The sequence below is a fragment of the Lepidochelys olivacea genome (assembly GCF_965140295.1).
Source record: "Lepidochelys olivacea isolate rLepOli2 genome assembly, chromosome: 16".
NCBI classification, from domain to species: domain Eukaryota; kingdom Metazoa; phylum Chordata; order Testudines; family Cheloniidae; genus Lepidochelys; species Lepidochelys olivacea.
Window position 1 is genome coordinate 20,220,034 of NC_140426.1, and position 23,925 is coordinate 20,243,958.

General features: G+C 46.5%; 1 protein-coding gene across 4 annotated transcripts in view; it reads left to right on the forward strand.

Moving 5' to 3' along the window:
- Positions 1 to 21,047, forward strand: part of RXRA (retinoid X receptor alpha) — a 225,121-nt gene extending 204,074 nt beyond the window's left edge. For all 4 annotated transcript variants that reach the window (XM_084650506.1, XM_084650508.1, XM_084650509.1 and 1 more), the window contains 4 exons: positions 4,574 to 4,706; positions 5,810 to 5,901; positions 9,084 to 9,189; positions 14,539 to 21,047. In XM_084650506.1, the coding sequence (XP_084506632.1) occupies positions 4,574 to 4,706; positions 5,810 to 5,901; positions 9,084 to 9,189; positions 14,539 to 14,686 (479 nt within the window). In that variant the 3' untranslated portion in view covers positions 14,687 to 21,047. The remainder of the gene's footprint in view (positions 1 to 4,573; positions 4,707 to 5,809; positions 5,902 to 9,083; positions 9,190 to 14,538) is intronic.
- The last annotated feature ends 2,878 nt before the right edge of the window (positions 21,048 to 23,925 follow it).

Here is a 23,925-nt window from a genome sequence, read left to right on the forward strand (position 1 = left end):
GCTATAGACTGGTGTAAATCTGGAGTGACACCTTCAAAGTTAACGGCTTGTAAGTGTGATCAGCGTCAGGTCCATTTTCTGTGAATGTTCTTACCCTACCCCCGCATTTTTTTGCTGTCAATCTGTATTGACTTTCCCGGTTCAAACTCTTAATTCTCTAAGGCTGCCTTGTAAAATTTACCAGCTTGGGTGAGTCAAATTTTACGAGGGCTACTCCAACTCCATAGCACCTTAGAAATGTAGGTTCCATCATTGCTTTGACCTTTAGCGTTGTTTTCATGTCTCCTAACAATGTGCCCAAGAGGCTGACGCTACCGAGGAAGGCAAAGTGCCAGGACCTGGAAAAGCAGTGCCAGGAACAACTCCGACAGAGAATCAGAATCCAAGTGTCTCTATCAAGTGGGGCCTCAGATAACCTCCCTAAAGTCTTTTAACTAGTGGCTTTATCTATTATTGAGTGCAGAGAGCGGCCTGCTGAGAACAGCTGCTTATGAAATATTTAAGTATTAAAATTTAGCTAAGAGCGTCGGTCGGATTCATCCATGCATCCTCTGTGGCAAAATAAATGGAACTCGCATCTTCTGAGGAGCAGGAGCTAGACGGGTCCTCAATCAGTCGTGCCATGTAATCTTTAATCATTTAAAATCCGCCCTCTTAGAACTTTCTCAAGGGGAAGAAAAAAAAACCCAAGTTTTTAAACCTGCTTTCATGTTATTTTTTCCGTTCCAAGTCTGAATTACAGTTGAGATGATTAAGATAATCTGAGGTGGTCCTGCAGCTTAGACAGTGGGCTGGCCAAAGGTTCTCTGTTTGGTATGTGAGGCACGAGGGTTTTTTAATGGGACCGAGTGGCTTATTGAGACTCTTGGTGGTGCAGTTAGTTAACACGCTGGCCTCTTCGCTGTCACGTGCCTAGGTTCGCGTTACAAGTGAAACCAGCATGGGCAGTTTTGGGTTTACTTACAGTGAGAAGAACGCTAGTCTTGAGGAGAAGGGATGGTCTTGGGATAAAGCCACTGGGATCCCGGAGATCTGGGTTCAGATGTGATCCTAGGATGTATCTGGAGAGAGATTTCCAGTAGAGCTAGGGGGAAGCAGTAATGCCATTGTACAAGGCACTGGTCAGACCTCATCTGGAATATGGCATAAATTCTGGTTGCCCGTGTTCAAGAAAGTTGAATTCAAACAGGAACAGGTTCAGAGAAGGGCCACTAGCATGATCAGGGGAATGGAGAGCTCATCTCACGAGAGGAGACTGAAAGAGCTTGGTTTGTTTAGCCTAGCATAAAGAAGGCTGAGCCAGGATCTGATTGCTCTCTATAAATACATGGTGGAAGAAGAGCTATGTAACATAAACAACAGTGTTGGCACAAGAACAAATGAGGATAAACTAGCCACGAATCAAATGTAGCTGGAAATCAGAAGGTTTGAAACCATCAGAGGAGTGGGGGTTCTAGAGTAGCCTACAAACAAGAATTAGGGAGGAAAAGAACCCTAACTCACCCAAGTTCGATAGGTTTATGAACAGGGTGATAACCAGCGATTGCCTGCAATAGTAGGGCACTGGACTTGATGACCCAGGAGGTCCCTTCCAATCCCATGTTCCTAATTCGCAGCTCTTCCACAGACTTCTTGTGTGATGTTGGGTAAACTACATAATCTGTGTGCCTCAGTTGCATCTCTCATCTGCAAAATGGGGATAATACTACTTTATTTTTTCCCCATTCTTTGTCTCGTCTGTTTAGATTGTAAGCTCTTTGGGGCAGGGACTGTGTTTTAATATGTGTGTGTACAGTAGTCCCCATAAATGGATACCTCGTGTGAGTTGGATCCTCTAGGTGCTAAAGACAAATAAGTAAGGCTATGCTGATTATCTGAAATTTCTCCTTCTTTGAAATAATAATGCAGATGTCATCTGACCTCACAAAACCATCACACACACAAAACCGCTCATGCATGGTGGGCGCACTCCTGGCTTTGAGAGGCCCAGGACTGGAATAGCAGGGGAGATGCTAGAAGCTGGCCTGGCAGCATTGCAGAGCTGTAGGGGAAAATGGCAAGGACTGGCAGGGTGCGGTTGGATGGGGCTGAGATGCATTGGCATTGCCATGTAGGGCCTGCTGAGGACAGGAATAGGAGAAGGGCTGCAAGCCAGCACTGAATTTCACTAATTAAAGCTGTGTGGAAAGTCTGGGTCCGGAACTGCAGAGGATCCGGATGTGACGTGACATAACTACATGGAGGAAGCACACACGACACCTTCCAGCATGATGCCAGTGATTCTCATGCAGTTCACATGCAGTTGTAAAGCATGATTAATGCCTATTCCCTATTCCAGCCCCCATGGCTTGCCCTTGTTCCCTCTTGAGGTATGCAGTGTTGCATACTCTTCTGTAGCTGCTAGATCCCTCCCTGTAGTTAGTCATAGAATCTTCTCTTAATTGGGGTGGAAACATCCTATGGCCATTTAGAAATGGTGGACTTTATCCCATGTATGTCATTCTAATGACATACCTTGTGCATAGCCCGTGATTGCAAAAGTATATAAATATGACAATCCCTAAACAAGCTACTCACCAGCATACCTGGGCGTAATGCTTATTGCTGATATAAGTATCAACCACCAGCAGAAGTTGTTTTCTCCAGGACGTCTCCCAGACATGCCTTCCATGGAGTGGGGGAGGGGGGCGGTTAATAGAGAAGAATTTCTTCTGTGGCTGTTTTGCTTTTCCAGCTTATTGACATGTTGCTGCAGTTCATCCGGGTGCCAACAGAGGGCAGTACACACCTCTCTTTGGAAACGGGCTTGTCTACTGATTAGCATGTAAATTACAGTGACTGGAGGTGGGACTAGAATTTGAGTCTCCAGCTTTCACCAATAGGCGGCTCTGTCAGATGAGGAATCAGATACTTTGCACTTCTCTAGCTCCTTTCACCTGAGATTCTCAAAGCAATGTACAAACATCAAGTAAGCCTCCCCCCTTCTTTGTGAGGTAGGTCAGGGTTGTTAGCCCGGTTTTACAGATGAGAAAACCGAGGCACACAAGATGAAGTGACTTATCCAAGGTCACATAGCAAGTCAATGGCAGAGCCAAGCAATTGCATCACAGAGTCCTGGCTCCCAGTTCTCCTAGCGGACCCATCTTTTCTTATCCATCCTGGATGTTTCCAAGGCACACATCGGTAGAGCATGTGAAGAGATTCCGGAATTTTGATATTTTGATGAAAATTTGAATGTGGAAATTTGGGGATATTTTTTTAATGAAATCCCCCCCCCCCCAACACACACACACACACACACACACACACACATATATTTTTTAACCAGCTGTAGCTATCCCCTTAGTATCTAAGCACAGAAGGTATAATATATATACACATGACTTATGAGGAGAGGCTGAGGGAACTGGGATTGTTTAGTCTGCAGAAGAGAAGAATGAGGGGGGATTTGATAGCTGCTTTCAACTACCTGAGAGGTGGTTCCAGAGAGGATGGTTCTAGACTATTGTCAGTGGTAGAAGAGGACAGGACAAGGAGTAATGGTCTCAAGTTGCAGTGGGGGAGGTTTAAGTTGGATATTAGGAAAAACTTTTTCACTAGGAGGGTGGTGAAACACTGGAATGCGTTACCTAGGGAGGTGGTGGAATCTCCTTCCTTAGAAGTTTTTAAGGTCAGGCTTGACAAAGCCCTGGCTGGGATGATTTAATTGGGGATTGGTCCTGCTTTGAGCAGGGGGTTGGACTAGATGACCTCCTGAGGTCCCTTCCAACCCTGATATTCTATGATTCTATGATTCTATATACCTTCACAGATGCCTGACTTCCAGTGACAACTTCTAATAAGACAAGCACCTACACTTTAAAGAAATAAAACAACATGGAAAACATTATTTATTTGTGTTGGAATAATGTCTGGTGGCCCCAGTTATCGACCTGGGCCCCATTGTGCTAGGCACTGTACAAACCCAGAGCAAGGAGATGGTACCTGCCCTGAAGAGCTTTGCAGTCTAAGCAGAGGACCGAAACAGACAATATCCCCAACAGTTTTCAGAAGCACGCATTTGAATCACAGGCTCTTAGCTCCTTTGCATGTTATTGCTTGGAAACAACTTTAGTAGTAGCTCCTTATTGGACACATGTCATGGGTATTAGGCTACATTAGGTATGTGTAGTTACACACACATACACAGGTCAATTGCTGTCTGTACAGAGAAACTTTGGGGAGGGGAATTACTTGCTCTAATGCAAGCATTTTGTTTGTAGAGGAGATGGCCTCTGTTACCTAATGTCTACCTAATAGATTTGTTTAAAAATCTTTTTACTGCTTCTTCCCATAGTTTCCCCTCCGACAACCGGGAAAGGGATCTTTCCATAGACTATTTGGCATCTAACTTGGGATTCTTGCAACAGGGGTGGCTCCCAAAGAAAACCGGGTGGGGCCAAGACCCGTTCTGCAATGACCCCTCCTCGATTCTTGGAGCAGGCTAGTGCCTGGGAGGTGGCGTTACTGATTCCAAAAGCCGTAGGGGAGCCATTGGTATTAACCATCATCCTTCGTTGTTTCTTCTCTCCAGGCTGGAATGAGCTTCTAATCGCCTCCTTCTCCCACCGTTCCATAGCTGTGAAAGACGGGATTCTCCTGGCCACTGGCCTCCATGTGCATCGGAACAGTGCTCACAGTGCAGGAGTCGGCGCCATCTTTGATAGGTGGGGGCTGATGCCAGGTGTTGTGGAAGGGTTCTAGGCTGAGGTGCATTGGCAGAGCCCTGGGCGGGGGAGCCTGGAATAGCAGTGAGTGCCGCGGGTCTGGGCTATGGTTTGTTGGCAAAGCTGTGACATGGGGGTTTGGTTTGAGGGGATGGGACTGATGGCCAGGATTGAGATGTATTGGCCGTGCTATGCATATGGAAACTTGCCATCCACGTCGGTCCAGGCTGCAACCTCAAGTCTCTCCTTTTAAACGCACAGAAATGTCCACCAAGGAATAATGTGTGAGCTGCTCACCCAAAGCAAATTAATACGTCTTTCATGGGGGCCAGCTGGCTCTAATGCCATGAAGAGGATGCTTGTTTATTGTGCTTTTCATCTTTAATTGGACCAAAATATTTGATTTTCACTCTGAACAACATAAAAGCACCAAAAATACCCAGCTGGTGCCACGCTCCTGCTCTTAAGGCGCATTTAATCCACTGCTTTGGCAAAGCTTTTTAACGTGAGCCTTCCCTACTGTCTGACCCAGTTATTACTCAGAATACCACTCACATTGTGACTGCATCATCTGCCCTTGATAATTCTCAGAGATAGCTGGGTTACGACCAAGGGACATCTCATCCTCTTTGCCTCCTTCCGTCCCTCTTCTGAGCTGGGTGACAATATTCATTTCCTGTGAGGTCATAGGAGTGGGATCCTGACTTCACTGCAGGATCTCACAGGAAAAGCTGAGCAAACACACCTGCAATAAGAGGAAAGGGAACAATAAAAATTACCAGCGGAGGAAATTGCTTTTGGATACCTGGCTTTTTTACTTTTTAGCCTTTCTCCAGTGTCAGAGCCCCTTACTAAACTCGCTCTGAAGATAGTCTTTATGGTCCTCACTATGTCTCTCAGGAACCGTAGGCACCCAGCTTGAATTATGTTTGTGCAACAGGAGAATGAGAGAAGGGATCAGGGGGGCAAATCTTCAGCAGGCACATATTGGCACTGTTCCATAGACTTCAATAGACCTACTCAAGATTACATCAGTTGAGGGGCTGGGCCAGGGTTTGTTTTTTTTTCATGCTGATCCCATGGAATTTTTTGTCTCCCTGCAGAGTACTGACAGAACTCGTGTCAAAAATGCGAGACATGCAGATGGACAAGACGGAGCTGGGCTGCCTGCGAGCCATTGTCCTCTTCAACCCTGGTACATTCAGATGCTCTGTCTTAATCTCCCAATTTTGGCTTGGCTGGGGCTCTGTTCTTTTGGCTCTTTCTTTTATTGACTGTAAAATGCTACTGCAAATCACTCTAGGCACCAAACACAATGAGAGCCAGGCGAAAGAGAAGAGACAGAAAACCAAGGGGGAGTGCCAAGGATGGGAGTGTGTGATGCTATAAATATGCCTGTTTACGCTATCAGTGTATTATGTGTAGTCCCCCCTTCCATCTAGGGCTGGTGTAGGTAAAGCCTAGAGAAATAGCCATAATCACATCTTAAATCTACCTATTCTAAAGTGAATATAATATTTTGTTGTCAGACTAAGGGGCATTTCCTCCTGGGGAGAAGGAAACATTACAGATATTAGGATTCTCTTGTAGGCGCAGGGTAGCTAGGAATTGAGCTTAGCACAGCGCAAAAGCTAGCTGATACCACTTCTTCGGAAGATTGCTTGGACCATATTTAGTCACAAGGGTTTTCCTAGTTGCGTCCAACAGGCCAGATTCTCAGATGGTGTTAATGGGCAGTGCTGAACTGATCTTCAGGGAGTCCTGCACCGTTTTATGCCAGCAGCCCAACAAAGGCAAAATGATCTGAGATTTCAGAAAGTCAAAGCTGTTCTGTTATCTCCAAACAGGTTCAAAAGTGGATTGAAACTAGAGAACTACTTTGTAGCTGCCTTCTAAAAAAGGATGTTTCCAAGGCAAGACTAAAATGGTGGCCAGTGTTAATTATTCTTGATTCCGTATAGCGCCCAACACTCTCTAGAAAACTTAGTAACTGAATCCATGTGAAATGCTCGTATAGCAGCTGGATAGGGAGTATTATACAACCCCTCACTAGGCCACAATTGTTGGATTTTGTGAGAACCAGCACCACACACACACACACAGGGCTCATCAGATTAAGATGATTTATCCCTAACAAAACAACTCTGAGGATGGCATTTCTCCATGTAACTAACATGCCAATAGCTGCGTGTTCCAGCAGACCTTGATGATCGTTGGTGGTAGTTTTCTCATTAACCATCAGTAATTTGGGAATGACCATGTCTGGCAAAAGAGAAAGTCTTAGAGAGGTTCCCATGACACATTTGCTCGAGGATATCATTGGATTGATATCCTCTTGGGAGTCCTTTCAGCCTTCCAAAAAAGTGGACAAGGGCCCAGATTTTTAAAAGCAATTCGCCATTGGTTCACTCAGCATTGCAACACTGAGCTAGGAGCCTCAGTCTCATTCAAAGTCAATAGGATTTAGGCTCCTAAATACCTAAGTCGCATTTGAAAGGAGATTTAGGCTTCTAAGTGACTTAGGCCTTGCTGTGCAGAAGGTGTGGGATTGTCAAAGGGATCAGCTAGGGAATGTAGATACTTACCAAGTCCCATAGGGAGCTGCCAAAAAAAGGGCTTTCTTTTGGCCCTGCTGCTGTGGTTTGCATTTGGGAAAAACCACAAGTCAGTGGCTTGAGGGGAGCTTAAATCTTTTTGATGAGGGCTCGTAATCGCTGGAGTGAACCAAAGTGCTGGATTTGAGATGCTCAGAGTGGGCAGGATAGAACCTTAGTCAGGCAAAGCAAATCCTACAGCTGATTATCTGTCCAGCAGCCATCGTCAGACGCACAATCGCTTGAGCTCTCCCAGAACCCACTGAACTGATGCACAAAGGGGCTGGGATTCCGATCGCAGGTTTTAGGGATGAATACGGCAGCACAGCACAATAGATAAATCGAAGGGTATAAAGCCAAATCTGAGATTAGTCAGCATAACTGGATTTGTCCGAGTAGGAAATATTTGAGTGTAACTCTGCCATGTTTGTTTGGTTTTTTTTAAACCCTTTCAAGATATTTTAATTTACTCTTGCAATCCAGATCGGTAGCCACCACAAGTTGCCACCCTCCGATGACAGTTCAGTGGCCTGTATGAAATGAGATCGGTGGTCTCAGACCAGTTCCCTTGTGTCCATGGTGCAAAAACCACTAGCAGCATAGCTGGTGCTAACTGTCCCCCTTGTTGGCAGCCTCTGCCAGGAGGCCAAGGCTTAAAATGGCCCTGCTCCTCTCTTGTCCCCTAACTACAGGGTTCCTGTCACATGAGGGTTGAGTCCCGTGGCTCCGGGGATTGAGGAATGGAGCGGAGAATCTGTTGCTTCCCATCCAGGCCAGCTCTGGAGTGGCTGACCCTTATTGCTTTTGAGTTAGGGCAATCAAAATCCAATTCCCAGTGTGCAAAATCCACCAGGAGCTGTACAGCCGGCCCCTTTAATGGCAGTCTCAGCAAAGAGACCATGGATTAAATCAACGCGGAGAACAAACTCCCCCTCTGGCTTGTAGAGAGCTGGCAGGGTTGACACAAGTGCTGTATCCGTCCTGAGGATGTAACTAGCACACTAGCTCCAGAGCTGTTCTTTGTAGCTCTTTCTTACAGGGGATTAATTGGGCTGCGGTAGAAACAATAGATGGCCTCCTAACTCCCCTCCCCACTCCTCGCTCACAGCGTAAAAGCAGGCACAGTTGGCCCATGAAGGCCATCAGTTCCTGTTTCCATCCCCTGTCTAGTTCTCTGGCTCTCTCCCTTCATCCAGCTAGCTGGTTTCCTGGGCCGGAAGGGGATGCTGATTTCCCAAATGGGGAGAGACGCTCAACCATTGCCTGACTTGAGTTCTGTTGCTTGTGAAAGAAGCTGGGGAATGAAAGCACTATCAAAACAGGTCTCCCTCCCCGTCCCCTGCAGCACACTGCTCGTCAGTGCTGTACCACAACCCTGGCCTGGACGGGGGGGCCCTCCATTCTAGGGTTGCAGAGCAATTTGGTCTCCATTTCCATTCTGCTCTCGGCCTTTGTGCTGAGCCAGCCAACAACCTGACTGCTGGGAGCTAAACTGAGATAAACACCCTCCCCCATCAGCCCCGACTCATTTCACAGCGGGCACCAAACAATCCTCTCCAATTAGGTGCCCCTAAAGTGCTGTTCAGTCACCACCAAATTAGGCCAGAATCAAACCAGTGACCGGAGACATCCATTCCCCTTATCTGGCCATTAGGGGACGGCTCTGGATGTACGCGGCCCACCAGTTGATACTCCTCACTCATCTATTGTCTCCATCCTGGAAATGTCCAACGAGCTCCAAAATGTGCCTTCGTCTCAGCTAAGGGTCCTTGCTGTGTTTCAGACTCAAAAGGACTCTCCAACCCCGCTGAGGTGGAGGCTTTGCGTGAGAAGGTGTACGCGTCACTAGAGGCATACTGCAAACACAAATACCCCGACCAGCCTGGAAGGTGAGTGTCTGAGCATGGATGCCTGCCATGGGCAGGGCTGGCACCAAGCTCCTGTTCTTTGGTACTAGACAAGACCTGTCTGCAGTGCCATCCAAAAGCTGCTCCTGGGGAAGGGTTACAAGAAGTGTCGTCCCCTCCCCATTCCAAGTAATAACAACACTATGCACTTACTGGAAGCAGTGCCTTTTGTCTGGGGAACACAGACTCTTTACAAGACTTAAGATTTGCAAGAATCATAGAGGTAGGTAATGTGAACCTTTTATAGATGAGTAAGTGGAGACTGAGAGCTACATTTCCCGGCTGGTATAAGTGGAGGCAACACGGTTCAAGCTAAACCGTTAATTTTGCCCTGCTTGATCAATGGAGCCTCACAAGCCCCCCACTATGAAGTGCAGAAGTGTCACCACCCCCGTTTTACTGAATGGCCAATGGAGGCAGAGAGAAGTGATGCAACTTGCACAAGGTCACGCAGTGAGTCGGTGCCGGGAAAAGAACCATTGTGTTCCTTCTGATCCCCTACTGTAGCCACTAGAAACACATAGCAATGGGATGAGTGCACCCCAGGGGAAACCACCAAGAATAAACCACCAAAAAACAAGACACACACGGAGTTAATTTTCAGTGGCACATGAGCATCACTGCTGGGAAGCGAAAGCCTCAGTTGAAGCTCCGCCTTTCTCTCTCCCCCAACCCCAATCCAGCTGGGTACAGGAGGTGAAATTCACAATGCTTTCCTGGATCATTCCAGAATTGAGTGGGCGCATTTTCCCAGTCACAGCTTGGTGTTGGCAACTTCCAGCTAAGATATGGTCAGGAACAAAATGAAGGAATGCATTGTGAATTGCCTGTTGGTACAAGTCAGTTAAGGAATGTGTATATCAGTAAAAATGGCAAAATAGTGTCGAAATTTGGATTCACATCTCATCTGGCTTTCTGGGCTTCCTTTGCTGGACAGTAGAAAAAAATGGATCCTCTTACAACAGTAACTGATTAATGCAATGATTGAGAGCCATTGTGCCAACCCAAAATTGCTTTGAGGTTGCAATGTTCTAGACTTCAATATCAAAAGTCAAAGTTGGCCCTGAGCCAGGGATGGCTCATCAGGCTGATGCGGTTTAAGACACATCAGTTTCCATAGCCAGTAGTACGCAAGTGAGCAAAGTGGCAAGCATTATGTCTGACCACCTTTGACTACCCTAACCTAATGGATCACCTACCCATTTTGCAGCTGGGTAAACAAGAGGCACCCTTTCAGTGTGCGATCAAACAAGGCTCAGACCCATGGCTGCTGGGAGTGTAATCAAGCAGTGTTTTATAAGATTGTTAGAATGGGCTAAAAAATAGTGTGAATATTATTGCCTGCCCTGTTTGGTTTGGAGGATGGTGGGAGGTGGGTTGGCAACCTTGAAGAAAAGGACAGGAAAGGTTGGTTGAAGCCCAGAAAATCCCATGCAACTCACCTAAGTTTTGGATCCTCTTGCCAGCTCTGAAGCCAACTCAGGTTCATGTAAATTTCACCTTTCGAGTAAATCTGGACCCAATTTTGACTGAACTTTTGTAGTAATTTTCAAAAGATCTCAACTCCCATTTGGGTTTGAAATAAGTGGTCAGCCATAATTGCCACAATGGGAGCTGCCTTAGAAAATCAGGCCCTCTTCCTCAGCAATGGACTGACCCAAACCCCCAGATGCCAACATCCCTTGTCTTTGGAGAGGTGTGCAAAATCCACATTGAACTTTCCAGCCTGTGCTCATCACTACTCCTTTGTTTGCACTTCAGATCTGGGCAGACTTCATGGGAGCGGGGTGGGATTCAGAGTTGCGACCAAGTTTTGCTCTGAGTTTCTGGATTCATTGGAACCTGAGATTTGGGAGGTGTGAACCTACCTGGATCGAAACCAAAGCAAATATTCTCAGAAAACCCTGTAAAGCAAGGTCACCCCATTTCACTTAGCTCTGTTCCAAAACCCATGAAGATCTAAATGGCTTTGACACAGCTGGACTAAGGTGTGAGGACTCCACTGGAGATCTCTCTGCTCTGAGGACTACGCCTAGTGATCACCGTGAAATGGAAGGAAATATTCAATGTATCAGATGACCGATACCATAGTCCAGTGGACGGGAGTCCTGGGTTCTATTCCTAAATAGGGCGGAAGAATCCCATGCACTGCTATAGGCTGGGGACTGACTGGCCAAGTGGCAGTTCTGCAGAAAAGGACCTGGGGATTACAGTGGACGAGAAGCTGGATATGAGTCAGCAGCGTGCCCTTGTTGCCAAGAAGGCTAACGGCATATTGGGCTGCGTTAGTAGGAGCATTGCCAGGAGATCGAGGGAAGTGATTATTCCCCTCTATTCTGCACTGGTGAGGCCACACCTGGAGTATTGCGTCCAGTTTTGGGCCCCCCACTACAGAAAGGTTGTGGACAAATTGGAGAGAGTCCAGCGGAGGGCAACAGAAATGATGAGGGGGCTGGGGCACATGACTTATGTGGAGAGGCTGAGGGAACTGGGCTTATTTAGTCTGCAGAAGAGAAGAGTGACGGAGGATTTGATAGCAGCCTTCAACTACCTGAAGGGGGGTTCCAAAGAGGATGGAGCTTGGCTGTTCTCAATGGTGGCAGATGACAGAACAAGGAGCAATGGTCTCAAGTTGCTGTGTGGGAGGTCCAGGTTGGATATTTGGAAACACTATTTCAGTAGAAGGGTGGTGAAACACTGGAATGGGCTACCTAGGGAGGTGGTGGAATCTCCATCCTTTGAGGTTTTTAAGGCTCAGCTTGATAAAGCCCTGGCTGGGATGATTTAGTTGGTGTTGGTCCTGCTTTGAGTGGGGGGTTGGACTAGATGACCACCTGAGGTCTCTTCCAACCCTAAAAATAAAAAAATAAACTTTTTTTTAAAAAAATGACACAATGTGATTCCCATCTGGGGTCAGGAAGAAATTCCTCCCCTGGTAGAACAATGGACAGTTGAATTCTTTGTGGGCGATTTACTGGATCATCTCACAGTAGGCACTACCAGCGACTAGACAGTCCACTGGTGAGTTTCAGATGCCCTTCCTGCAAGACTATGAATAAATATTGTACTCTAGGAACTGGGCTCACAAGAATAGTGTAAATGCTCGTGCACCAAATAAGCAACTCCTTCACAACAGCCAGGCTAAGGGAAACGTTCCAAGGCCAAACATAACTGAGCCCCAGCCTCCTTGTGCTGCTCTAGCAGGGAGGGCTTGGTGTGTACGTGACACGAAGCAGCCTCACACAATCAGCTCCCTTCTCTCCTGGCCCAGCCCCAGGTCTGGTGCATTGCGCGGTGGGCTGGTTATCTCATGGTTAAATGTATCCGAAGGCTGCAACCATCATCTGGTTTGGTTTAGAGTGAAATTTCCTGGATGGGATGGCAGGTCTGATTTGTTTTTTCTGGCCCTTGTCCCACTGCTCTTTCCAGCTCAGCAAATACACACACACACACACACACACACACACGAGCACACAGTCCTTGTCCTCCCCCCCAACACACACACACTCCTTTCCCTGGCCCAGCTCCAGCCTTGAAACTGCGTTGCTTATTTTGAAGCCCTGCTTGCATGGGGACAATACAAATAAATAAATAAAGACATTCTCTATTATTGATAGGAATTTTTTAAAAACATTCATCCAAAGCGCAATGGGGTGTAGCGGGGTGGGGGGAGGGGGAGCCAAATGAGCTGAGCAGAGATCTCATGGAGCCGCTGTGGCGGTGGGGGTGGAGAAGGGTCTCTGGAGAGACAGTTCTGTATCTGCGCCCTATGCAATTCCTAGCTCATTGGGCCTGAGCCTATTAACCCAAAGGAACAGGAATTGCAGGTGAGTCCCATTGTTTGCCCTGGGGTCAAAATCCACATCACATTGAGAAGCCATATTGCAGCTAAAGGGAGCTCCTGGCCTCCTCTCTTCACTCTGGATCACTGGTGCCTGGAGTGTATTCCCCACCAGCTGGCTCCTCTCCACTGGACTCTCGATTCAGGGCAGGCAGAGCACAGCCTTCCCCAGAGCTGCTGGCCAGCCTTGTGGGCGACGGTGGGGGGTGGGGGAGGTCCTCTCACATCCAGAGTTTTGCTGAAAATCACCAGGGCCTGTCTGTCCCCCACTGCTGGGGAGCTTTTGAGGCCGCAGAGCCAGCTCCTTAAACCCGTGATCCTGCTCTGGTTTTGAGTGTCCCTCAGTGCCAAACGCTGTTTGTCCTGTGGTTTGAAAGTCTTTCCCATGAAGCATCAAAGCCCTCGTATGTGAATGCAGCACTCGTTGCTTGTCAGCAATTTTTTTAAAGCATCGTGGGCACAACAGGAAAAGCACCTCTGCGGGACTAAGCTGAGGGAGAGAGCTCCTTTTAGCCGGTGGATAAAGTAGATGGGCAGTTTCCAAAACACCAGCCAAAGAGAAGTGGGAGCTGCTTACCCACCCCAGCGAGAGGAGGAGGGGCTGTGTTTTAACACCTGCCCTGGCACAGTGGAGTCTTTACCTGGGGGGGCAAGTCTGAGCTCCAACTTCAACCCCTTGCTTGAGAAGATGCTACCATCTTCCATTTGATTCACCCCGGGTATAGTGCCCCTCAGCCCACAGTTCCGCTTTGCCAGCGGGTCCCGAAGGCAGAGAGCAGTTGAAGCAGGGTACCTATCTGGGGATATGTGTGAAGAGTGACTTGTGGCACTGCTGGCTATGGTGAGTTGCCGTATTACTTCATTAAGGGGATGCAGTCAGGCTGAATTCTAGTCAGTTTCATGAAATGAGTAAAAAGTCACCCCAGCCCCCCTGGCTGGTTTCTGTGCTTTTACAGTCACATTTTCCTATATCTAAAGGGGAAAGAAAAGAGGGCCAGATGCTGATGTGTTGTCTCCACTGACTGCTGCCCTGCCGCAATATGTTTCTTCTCTCCCCTACTATTGTGTAAGACTCACACAAACGACAACAGGAAAATGACTTAAATGGCTGTACACAGAGTGCTGCCAAATGCAAACCCAACACCCCAGAGGGAGAGATTCCCTCTACCCTATTTCACTTCTGGTAACCGCAGACTGTTGTCATTGTTTACCTTGATTGGATGTCCCGCAGGGGAGAGAGTCAGTTGGTAACTTCTCGGTGTCCGGAGTCCATGGGGGATTTAGCCATGTGACTTCCAGTAACTAGAGAGAGGTCCAACCTAAAGGGTGACCTGTGCTTGGACTAGACCCATCTCTACCAGGAATGTTCACAGGAGCCATGCGAGCTCTCCCTTCCATGCTGCACTGCGCCTCTGAATCCGATAGACAACACCAGCTGAGTGTGAGGGGTCTAACCATGTTCTCTTCTTCACTCTTGCTCCCCCCTGCAGGTTTGCAAAACTCTTGCTTCGCCTCCCCGCCCTCCGATCCATTGGCCTGAAATGCCTGGAGCACCTGTTCTTCTTCAAGCTAATAGGAGACACGCCCATCGACACCTTCTTGATGGAGATGCTGGAAGCACCCCACCAAATGACATAGAGAATCTCAGCTGGGTCAGTCCCTTCACCCAGCAGGGGCCTCAGCAGCCTCCTCCCACCTCCACTCTTCCTCTTCCTCCTCCCTCTCCCCAGTGCCAGAGACCCCATCCGCTCTTCTCTGTCTGACCCAGGGTGACACCCCGCTGGCCCTTGCCTCCTCGTCACACTGACTTCTGCTCATTTTGTCACCGCTGCATCGAAGGGGCTGACGATTGTTTTACTATTTTAGATGTAGAGAGGTGGGATGTAGCGTTTCAGAAGCAAACAACCCCCCTGCTCCGCCTCCTGGCACACCTGAGTTTGAAGCCAAACTGAAGGCCAGGCTTCTCAGCTCCCTGTCTGCCCCTGCCGTAGTTGGGTTTGGATTTCTGCATGTGGCTGAGATGATTGGTTGGAAGCAGGCAGCGGGGTTGATCCCACCCATAGGAACTCTGAGCTGCTGGGGTTTGGATGGACTGGGGGAGTGGTTTAATCCTGCTTACCCACAGCTGGATATTTTCAGAGGATGGAGTTTTTGAAAGAGGAAAGAATATATATTTTTGGTTTCTAACAATTAGTATTTACTTCTCTCGAGGAAAGCCGCTCTGGAATGGCCCCTGCCATGTCACAAATGAGCATTTTTTGCAGAGCCTTCTCTTTTAAATGAAAAGCAGGGGATTGTGCGATTGATCGCTTATCCCCTTCACCCTCCCCAAACTAATGACCTGAACGGAGAGATGACCAGTCACACCGAGAGACTGAGCCCCCCTCTGTGTGTGGAGGGCAGTGTGGACGGCGGTGACTTCAGTGCCCTGCTTTCCTTCTGGAAAAGCAACAGCGTGTCATGATTTTTCCAAAGATGACTGTTCTCTCAGTTGTGGAGCTAGCCAATCAAAACACGAACCATCCGGATTGCACAAGTCTGTAGCGGTTGCTTTAAGGCTGCAGTGATTCCAATTCCCACTCCCTCCTAAGAGTCTTACTGGGATCCCTACCTCTCCCTTAACACGCAGGCATTCGTCATGACCCATAACGCTATGTGCATTTCACATTCTGGTGTCCACGCACACTTGCTCAATCAGGCCAAGCAAACTGGTTGATGTTAGATTGTCAGGGCTTCTGGGAGAGCCAGTTTGCCTGGCAGTAGGACTGATGGCAGAGTGGTGCGAATAACCGATTCTTCAGCTCACGTGCACGTCGATAGGGCCCAATTCATCACCGTTTTGCAAATCATTGACACCAGTGCAAAATGTTACCACCCTCATCTGACGATTTGGCAGCATGGGTGTAGATGACTGCACAGGGTGCCAGGCAATGATAAATTGGGCCTTAGGGCAGCACTTAATTGGTGAGATTGATTGGTGAAGTGAGGGCTGTGCCTTCCCCAAAACGCTTCCCCGTCTGCTCTAGTTATTGATTTTTTGTGGGTGATTTGGTGCTCCCCACAGGGATCAGGAAATGGGGCTGCAGCTCTGTCCTAGTGGCCAAAAAGGTGATTTTCCATTTTCTGGTTAAATATTAAATTTACCATCTCAGGATAGAGATTTCAAAGAAATTCCCTCATGCTCCCCCCGCAAAAAACCCTTTTGCTTTCTCCATTGGACTCTTGCACCATTTTCTTAGAACAACATGTGATGAGCATTCAGGAACACCTCCATTTTGGAAGGGCCCGGGCAGGAAACCTTTGCCATGCCTGGGGAGATATTCAAGAACAGCAGGGAGCACTGAAGGGGCTACTTACCTTTGCAGTACCTTTGGCTGATATTCCATGTTTCTGTGGTAATTCTGAGGGAAGCTGTATTATAAAAATTCTGCTTTAGCCAGGAAACAAAAATGCAGTAACTTTAGCTTGATCACTCAAAAATCTCTGAAACCTGTCAAAAATCTCTGATCTCTTGGACAGCAAGGTGGCTGGTGGGTTTTTAGGTACTTCCCTAAATGCTTTGATCCTAGAAACACAACCACTGAGGAGCAATTACTTGCTGATCAGAGATACTAATAAGATCTTATCTAGCCCATTCATTAGAAAGCAGGATCGTTCCCTACAGTCTATTCCCCAGAATTCTGTCCAGTCCAGTCCAGTTTGAAATGACCTGAACAACCAGGACTCCACCACTTCCCTGAGTAGGGAGGTTATTTCACAGTCTGCTGGATCTCACTTTTACAGATTTTTCCAGCTCTTCAGCCTGTTGGCTGATTGTCCCAGGCAGCAGGAGACGCTTTAAAAAATGTGTGGGGAAGGTGGATCAGTTTTTTTGTTTTGTTTTTTTTTAACAGACTGCTGGTTTCTCACTTAATCCCTGTGCATTTGCCAAAACACAGCACTGCACAAACTCTGGGGAACGTCCTCAGGCTTCTTAGGGGGCAGCGAATCAGCCAGGTGTCGCCTGAGGCCAAGCTAGAAAACAAATTAAAAGGAAAAGCAGAAGAAACAATGAAGTATCTTGCTGATTTTTTTTCAGAGGAAAGTAGCTATTCTTAACACACGAAAGGAGCATTTGGGCCAAGCCAAGAACGAGATGCCTGCAGTTGGCTCCCTACCAGGGACTTCCCTGCTACTTTTATTTGGTTTGTGCTTTAAAATGACTAATTATTAGCGTCCAAAACTTTCTTCTCCTGCCCCATTCGTTACAACTGGCTCTTTAAATAGCTGCTTTGTGTCTCAGTCAAGTGTGATCAAGCAAATCCAACCCTGGGCTATTACCTGTGTTCATTCAGAGGCATGGTTGGTACTCAATCTTGCAGCTGCTGCCCACTTTCCAAACATGCTGGCAGTTCAAATTCCATCAGCTAATAAGGCCATCTTGTAGTTAAACAAGGATTTCAGGTCATAACTGACCCCCAGGCCAGCCTGAAGTGTCAACTCCACAGAGGCAGGGAACGTGTTTTGGCTGCGTTTCTTTGGCAGCCTGGGCGCTGCTGAAAATATTATTAAACAGCTTCGTCCTGGAAGAATTTGCCAAGGAAACAAGGCAAGAGAACATAGTTATCTAGAGGATGCCAACGTGGACCATCATGGTCTATGCATTTCCATCGGAAGCGTGAGAGAGCGGTCAGCAGGGGATTGCGGGTACCTGTAAACTTCCCACCAGGCTGGCACATGGGATCTGAGCCCAAAAGCATCATGGTTATTTTTTAACCAGCATTTTGGATCACCATCCCTGTCATTGCTACTGAATCTCAGGTGTTTAAACATTTTAGGAGTCTAAGAAGCCTGGATTATGTGTTGTTATGTCTGCCTAGAGCCTGCTTGCCCGAGAATATCAGAGTGCTTTATTAAAGAGCCCATTGAACCTAGCACTGTAATAAACCTTTACTCTTGTTTATCTCCATTGGGCAGAACCCCCTTTTTTTTCAATTGGATGCTTGAAAGGAGCTGTGTTGGGACTGGAAGTCTGCGTTGCTGTTTGTTTTTCTAGGTTGCAAATGTGAGCTCTTAGCCAGCTTTTCATCAGCCGTCAGAAGGAGCTAGGGAACAGGGGCTGGTTTAGGCCAAAGACGGACTTGTGCGGGGGGGATGACGACTTCTGAGCCCCCCTGGGGAAAGGTGGGCAGAGCTGCGATCTAATGAGCATTCAGCACATCTCACCCACATTAATGTAGAACTACATCTGAGTCTAAACGGCTTCCCCAGCTCTTCAGTAAATAAATAGTACAGTATCCTAGAGCAATAGCGTCAAACACTGCAGTACCAGTATTAGAAACTTGAGCATCCCTGCAGAATACTGTAAAGATGAAGTATCATCCAGCAGTTACAGCAGGCGGTTTGGCAGTCAGGACTCCTGCCAGTGACTTGTTGCATAACCTTGGGCACGTTTCTGTGCCTTGGTTTTCCTTTCTTTAAAATGAGAATAATAATAATAATGCCTCCTAAGCATGGAGCATGAGGTTCTTTTTAATTTTGAGGGGTGTTTCAGCAGAGATAGAGACAGATCTTCAACTGGTGCAGATTGGCAGAGCTGCATTGACGTCAGTGGGGGCTATGGTGATTTGTACCAGCTGAAGATCTGGCCCCCAGGGAGTCGAGGCAGCATTTGTAGGAACGTATTTTACCCTGAACAAACATGAACGACCCATTTCAGGACCTGCAAGCGACAGTTACCAAAATCAAATGCCAACCCAAATGTTCCCGACCCTGCTTGTTCCCCAGCTGCAGTGACACAGAAGCCCACATGGGCTCTGTGACTTTTGCAGCAGCAGCAGCCTTAAAGTGACCTGCTTTTACTTGGATTTAATTGACTCCTTCATTTGTATCTTCCTTCACGTTGGTTTTTTTCCCCCTCCTCATCATTATAATTATTATAACTATAATACATGCTTGTTTGAAGAGGTGATACATGGGTAAAAAAGGAAAGGCACATTATTCACTAGAGAGCTAGGACTTTTACTTAACCAGACATTAGTATTCTCGCAAAATCTGGTTCGATTAAGGTGATTTATTTTTTAATTCTTGGTTGGTTTTTTTTATTATTATTATATTTGTTTGGTGGGACAATCTTTAATTTTCTAAAGATAGCACAAACATCAGCTCTTCAGCCACCCACCTGCCACACTGGATGTTCTTCGCTGCCTTGTGTGTGTGTTTCCACTGGATCCTGGAACAAACTGAGCTTAAATCAATGTGCATTTTAGGATGTTTCCTTAAGAAGCCGTTGCATCTTCCCCCCACTTTCTTCTCCCCCAAACCCTAACTCCCAAACACCCACTTAATGTAAAACCTTCACTGCGGAACTATTTGCGCGAAAGGCCTTGAAAACATACATGTACTGTATACTTAGGCAACATACAGTGTAACTGGCCCCATGGTTCCTGGCAGCCAAGCTGATCTCTGCACTTTCAACCTTTAGACAGCGGTTTCAACTCAAATCTGCGTCACATCCGTTGAAGGGGAACGTTCCAGCCTAAACCCAGAGAAGTCTGCGGCGGGGGAAAAGTAATACATCAGATTGGTTTTGTCTCAAAGGTCCAGGACTGGAAAAGCAAATTGGCTACACCCCCAGTCCCTGGAGTTCTCCAGTGAACTGTAAGATCCAGTCTCTCTGAGTCGTATATTTCTTTGGAACAGACTGCAGCCCACTTGCGTAACTGAAGAATATATTCAGCCACCCATCCTTTGACTCTTTGCCTGCTCATCCCTTCCCACACTGCCACCACCCATCAGCCCGTTGAAACCAGTGCGGGTTAAGTGGCACACATCCAACAGCAAAGCTGACACAACCTTCTACCTGGACTGTTCAGCAGCCCTGAAGTGATTTGCTCTTTTCCAAAGGGCAAGAGGAACTTAAATGTTTGTAATCAGCAAATGAACAAAGGCTGGTTCTTCATCATCAGAGCAGGACCAAAGGAACCACACCTGACCACCGATCTCCCAGTCAACATTTTGGCACTCTTTGAGGACAATCCTAAATGGTGGTGGTCGAAGTGGGGTCAAGGATGGAGACATGTGACCTTGTAGCTGGCCCCTGTTACCAGCTGTGGCTAAATAGCTGATGATGTCCCCATCAGTGACCAGAGTGCATGATCTATTTTAAGTTGATACATATGTGTGTGTGTATACATGTATGTACTGTAGATATATACACTGTATAAATATCCTCACTCACATATACATATATTATAACCGTAGCAATTACAGACTTTTTGTTTTCTTTAATTTGATTCTTTTTTTTTTCTCATACATTTTTGCTTCATGTAAGCAAGTACATTGTATCAGAACCCCTTCTGGATTGGCTTGCACCAAGACCGGATCTTTATAACTCAAGACAAAGGAAATGCATCTATTTTAAGATGCTATTTTTTTTTTTTTTTAGAAGCAGGTGATTTGACTAAAATAGCTTTAGCAATTCCCAACACTTAGCGAGAGATGCCTTAGCTATGGGGTGCATAGCTAAAATAAAATAAAATGTAGAAAGAATTACAAAAATAAAAAAACAGAAATAAATAAAAAAGAAGATAAGGAAAAAATATCTAAATCATCAATAAAGTTTAAAAAATCTATTTTTGTACAAATGTAATTTTATCCCTTACATATTCTTTGTTTTATTTCTGCTTCTATAGAGATTGTTGTAAACTCTTTCTCTCTGTATAGATGTTCCACCAAAGGGACGGAAACCTGAATGAGAGGGAGAAAAAATTGACAGTGTTTTAAAGGCTTTCTATGAAATCTCTTTGGAAATATTTTTTTTAATGGACTTTTTATTCTTTCCCCCACCACTTCTGAAAAAAAAATTTTTTTGGTCTCTTGTCATGTTTATCCGGCGTTCCTGCAGGTCTGTTTTACTGTGAAATCACTACCGTATATTATTGTTCACACACACACAAAATGCTGCTGGAAACGCCAGTATTTTGATGAACAATTGTATTAGAATTGTAAAAAAAAAAAAAAAAAGAGGAAAAAAAGAGGAAAAAAAAGAAAATATACGAGCGTTTTAAAATATAATCTGGTTCAAGCCCTCTTTTGTTCTTAATGGGTGTTCTTTGATTTACTCTTTAAAGACCTGATCCCAACCCCATTGAAGTCAATGTAAATACTCTCTCATTGACTTCCCTGGGCTTTGGAGTGTGTCCTCCACCGGTACTTCAATGGAATCACTGGCAAACTTCATGTTTTCTCACTTGTATCTGTAATGAACCAGTGTGCACAGCTCCACCTTGTGGCCACCTTTAGTCCTGTTTACATTTCTACTCCACTTGACTTTTTCTTTTCCCTTCCTGAACTGGGCAACCTGAGCTGCTTGATGTCAGAAGAAGAGAGGCTGAGATTCGACGGCTCTCTTAGGTTATTGTTACCATTTGGTTTACACATGATCTGTCTACGGTTGGACAGAGGACAGAAATTCAGTCCAATAGCCAGCCACCGTTGTGTGAGAGCTGTATTCCCGTTCGAGAACCACAGAACTGTCCACTCCAGTGTAAAACACAAGCTGTTCCTCGCCTCCCAGGCCACGCGCTCCAGAATACGCAGCCTGTATTGGTGTTATGCTCTGCGATACATGATCGCAAGTGGCCCGAAACCTTTCAATTGGGTTGGGTGGGTGGGTGAAGGAAAACAGACATTTTCCTTTCCCCATTGCCTGCTGCTCAGCCAGATGAGCCTTTGAATTCGCCAAAACACCTGTAGGACCAGAGAATGCTCGTCGTACAGTTCAGAACTCCAGGCACTCCTAGAAGCAAACTGGATACTAGCTGTTATGGGGAAAAAGCTTTCCCTCTGCCATAGGCAAATCACCCGTTTAACACCTTCCAGATTTTGCCTTAGATAACTTAATAGAAATACAGCGGTGGCATAATTCTCCCTGCTTAGCATAGAGGATCCGGAGGGAATGCTGCAGATACTCAGGTGTTGTAATTAATGCAGGCCATTGGAAAGCTGTTAAGGCTGATCACTGGAGATTAGGGTGAACAGGTCATAGGGATGGTGCCTAGTGTAAAACCCCTACTGCTGATGACGAGAGCTGTGGATGCACAATGGAAGATCCAAAGCCAATGTCAATTCAGTTTTGCACCTTGTGGGCCATAGTCAGACTTAAGGGTGTAGAGTCCTGTGCACATGGAGTCCTTTCATTGACATCAAGAAGGCTTTGGATCAGGCCCTACGTGGACAATTGTTATCAATGGGAGGGGTGGGTGAGGGTCTGGGAACAGAGGTTACCCCTTGGCTTTTCTTTTGCTGTGGGGGATTGTTTTGTGCAGCTCTGGTGCTTGTGATCAGCCAGTATAGAGAGGAGCAAGGCTGCCTTTTGGGTAGCCTATTCCACTGTAAAACATCAATACCTTGAACTAATATAGCAGGACCATGATTGCACAATGGAGACGTTAATCCACGCCCCTTTGGGATCCACTAAGTGTTCGGCTCAGCATGGAGAGTAGGTGCACCCCGGTCCTTTTGTGACACTTCTCACTCGCACAGTGACAACATTATATTGACACTCTGTCCCCTGAGGACTGGCATGAAGATACCAGGAGACTGTGTTGTTTTAAACCCACCTTCCCTGCTGATGTCCAATTTGTGCCCTCAAGTGGGAGCATTGCAGTGTAGGGAGGTGTCACTGAATTCCTAAGGCAGTTTGTGTGTGAACAGAAGCTGCTAGCAGTGGTCTGGGCTCTAACCTGAACTTGGTGCTACAAAGAAGACTGGATTTGCTCTTGGGTTTACAGTGGAGGAGAATGTTCTCCAATTGCTACAGAATAGATCAAAATGGGGGGGGGCCTTAAATTGAGTTAGTGCTGATCTGTGAATTTAAAAAGCACTTACATTTTGTTTGAAAAGGGAGGTGGGGGAAGTTTTTACCTTAAACTCAGCATATTTAGCAAGATCGCTGCATTTTGTGCTCACTAGTGCAAGCCTTTAGGAAAATATACTGCAGTAATAATCTCTAATGCTACAGCGTAGTGTTACTGCGGAGTTTGAGGCTGTTATTGCACAGTACTGTAGTCATGATGGTTAAGTATACAATACTGCAACAGGGTGAAATGGCAGAAGATGGGCCCCAAGGAGCTTTGGACCTGACTCTGAGCTAATGCTGGTGCAGCTCAATTGACTTCAGCGGAATCTTTCCTGATTCATGCTGTAACAGAGATTAGGGTCAGGCCTGGTATTTGGATCTAGATTAGGGTTAAGATAGCAGTTCGAAGCTCTGAGAGCTAGGGATTGGGTTGTGGTTCAGGTTTGACAGCTGCAAAAATGGTGTGAGCTGTTCTTGTGAAATGTTGTCTTGTGGGATTCTGGGGAGATCAGCTGATTTGGGCCATTTTGAACGGGGGACTTCTGGATAGAGCAGCTGGCTATATGAGATGTTAGCCATCTTGTGCTGTTCCCCTGGAAATATTGGCTGCATCCAGTCTGAAAACAGATCCCATTCACCGCTGGATCCCCTCCAAATCCATCGCATTTGAGGGGGAATATTTGGAATTGAGCTTCCAGTTTTGCCCCATTTCTAAGGACAAATTAAAGAAAAATGGAGAGTGGTTTTTACAAATAGGTTAGATTTTACATGGTAATGGGGAAAAGGACACAGTCGGATGCTGCTGAGTGAAGAAAGGTCTGGCCTTTTCACCGCTGAAATCCCACATATGCTCTTAAATACACAGTGCCCATTCTGGGCCTCTGCATAGGGCTGAAATTCACCCCCCACCCCCAAGGCAGTATCTCAGGTGAAGGGAGGGGCAGACGGCACACAGAGCCTGTTGAGTTGACAAATTTCATTGCTCCTGTCTCAGAGGCTGGTTATTTGTCTTGTTAATCTGCAGGCAGCTGTATGT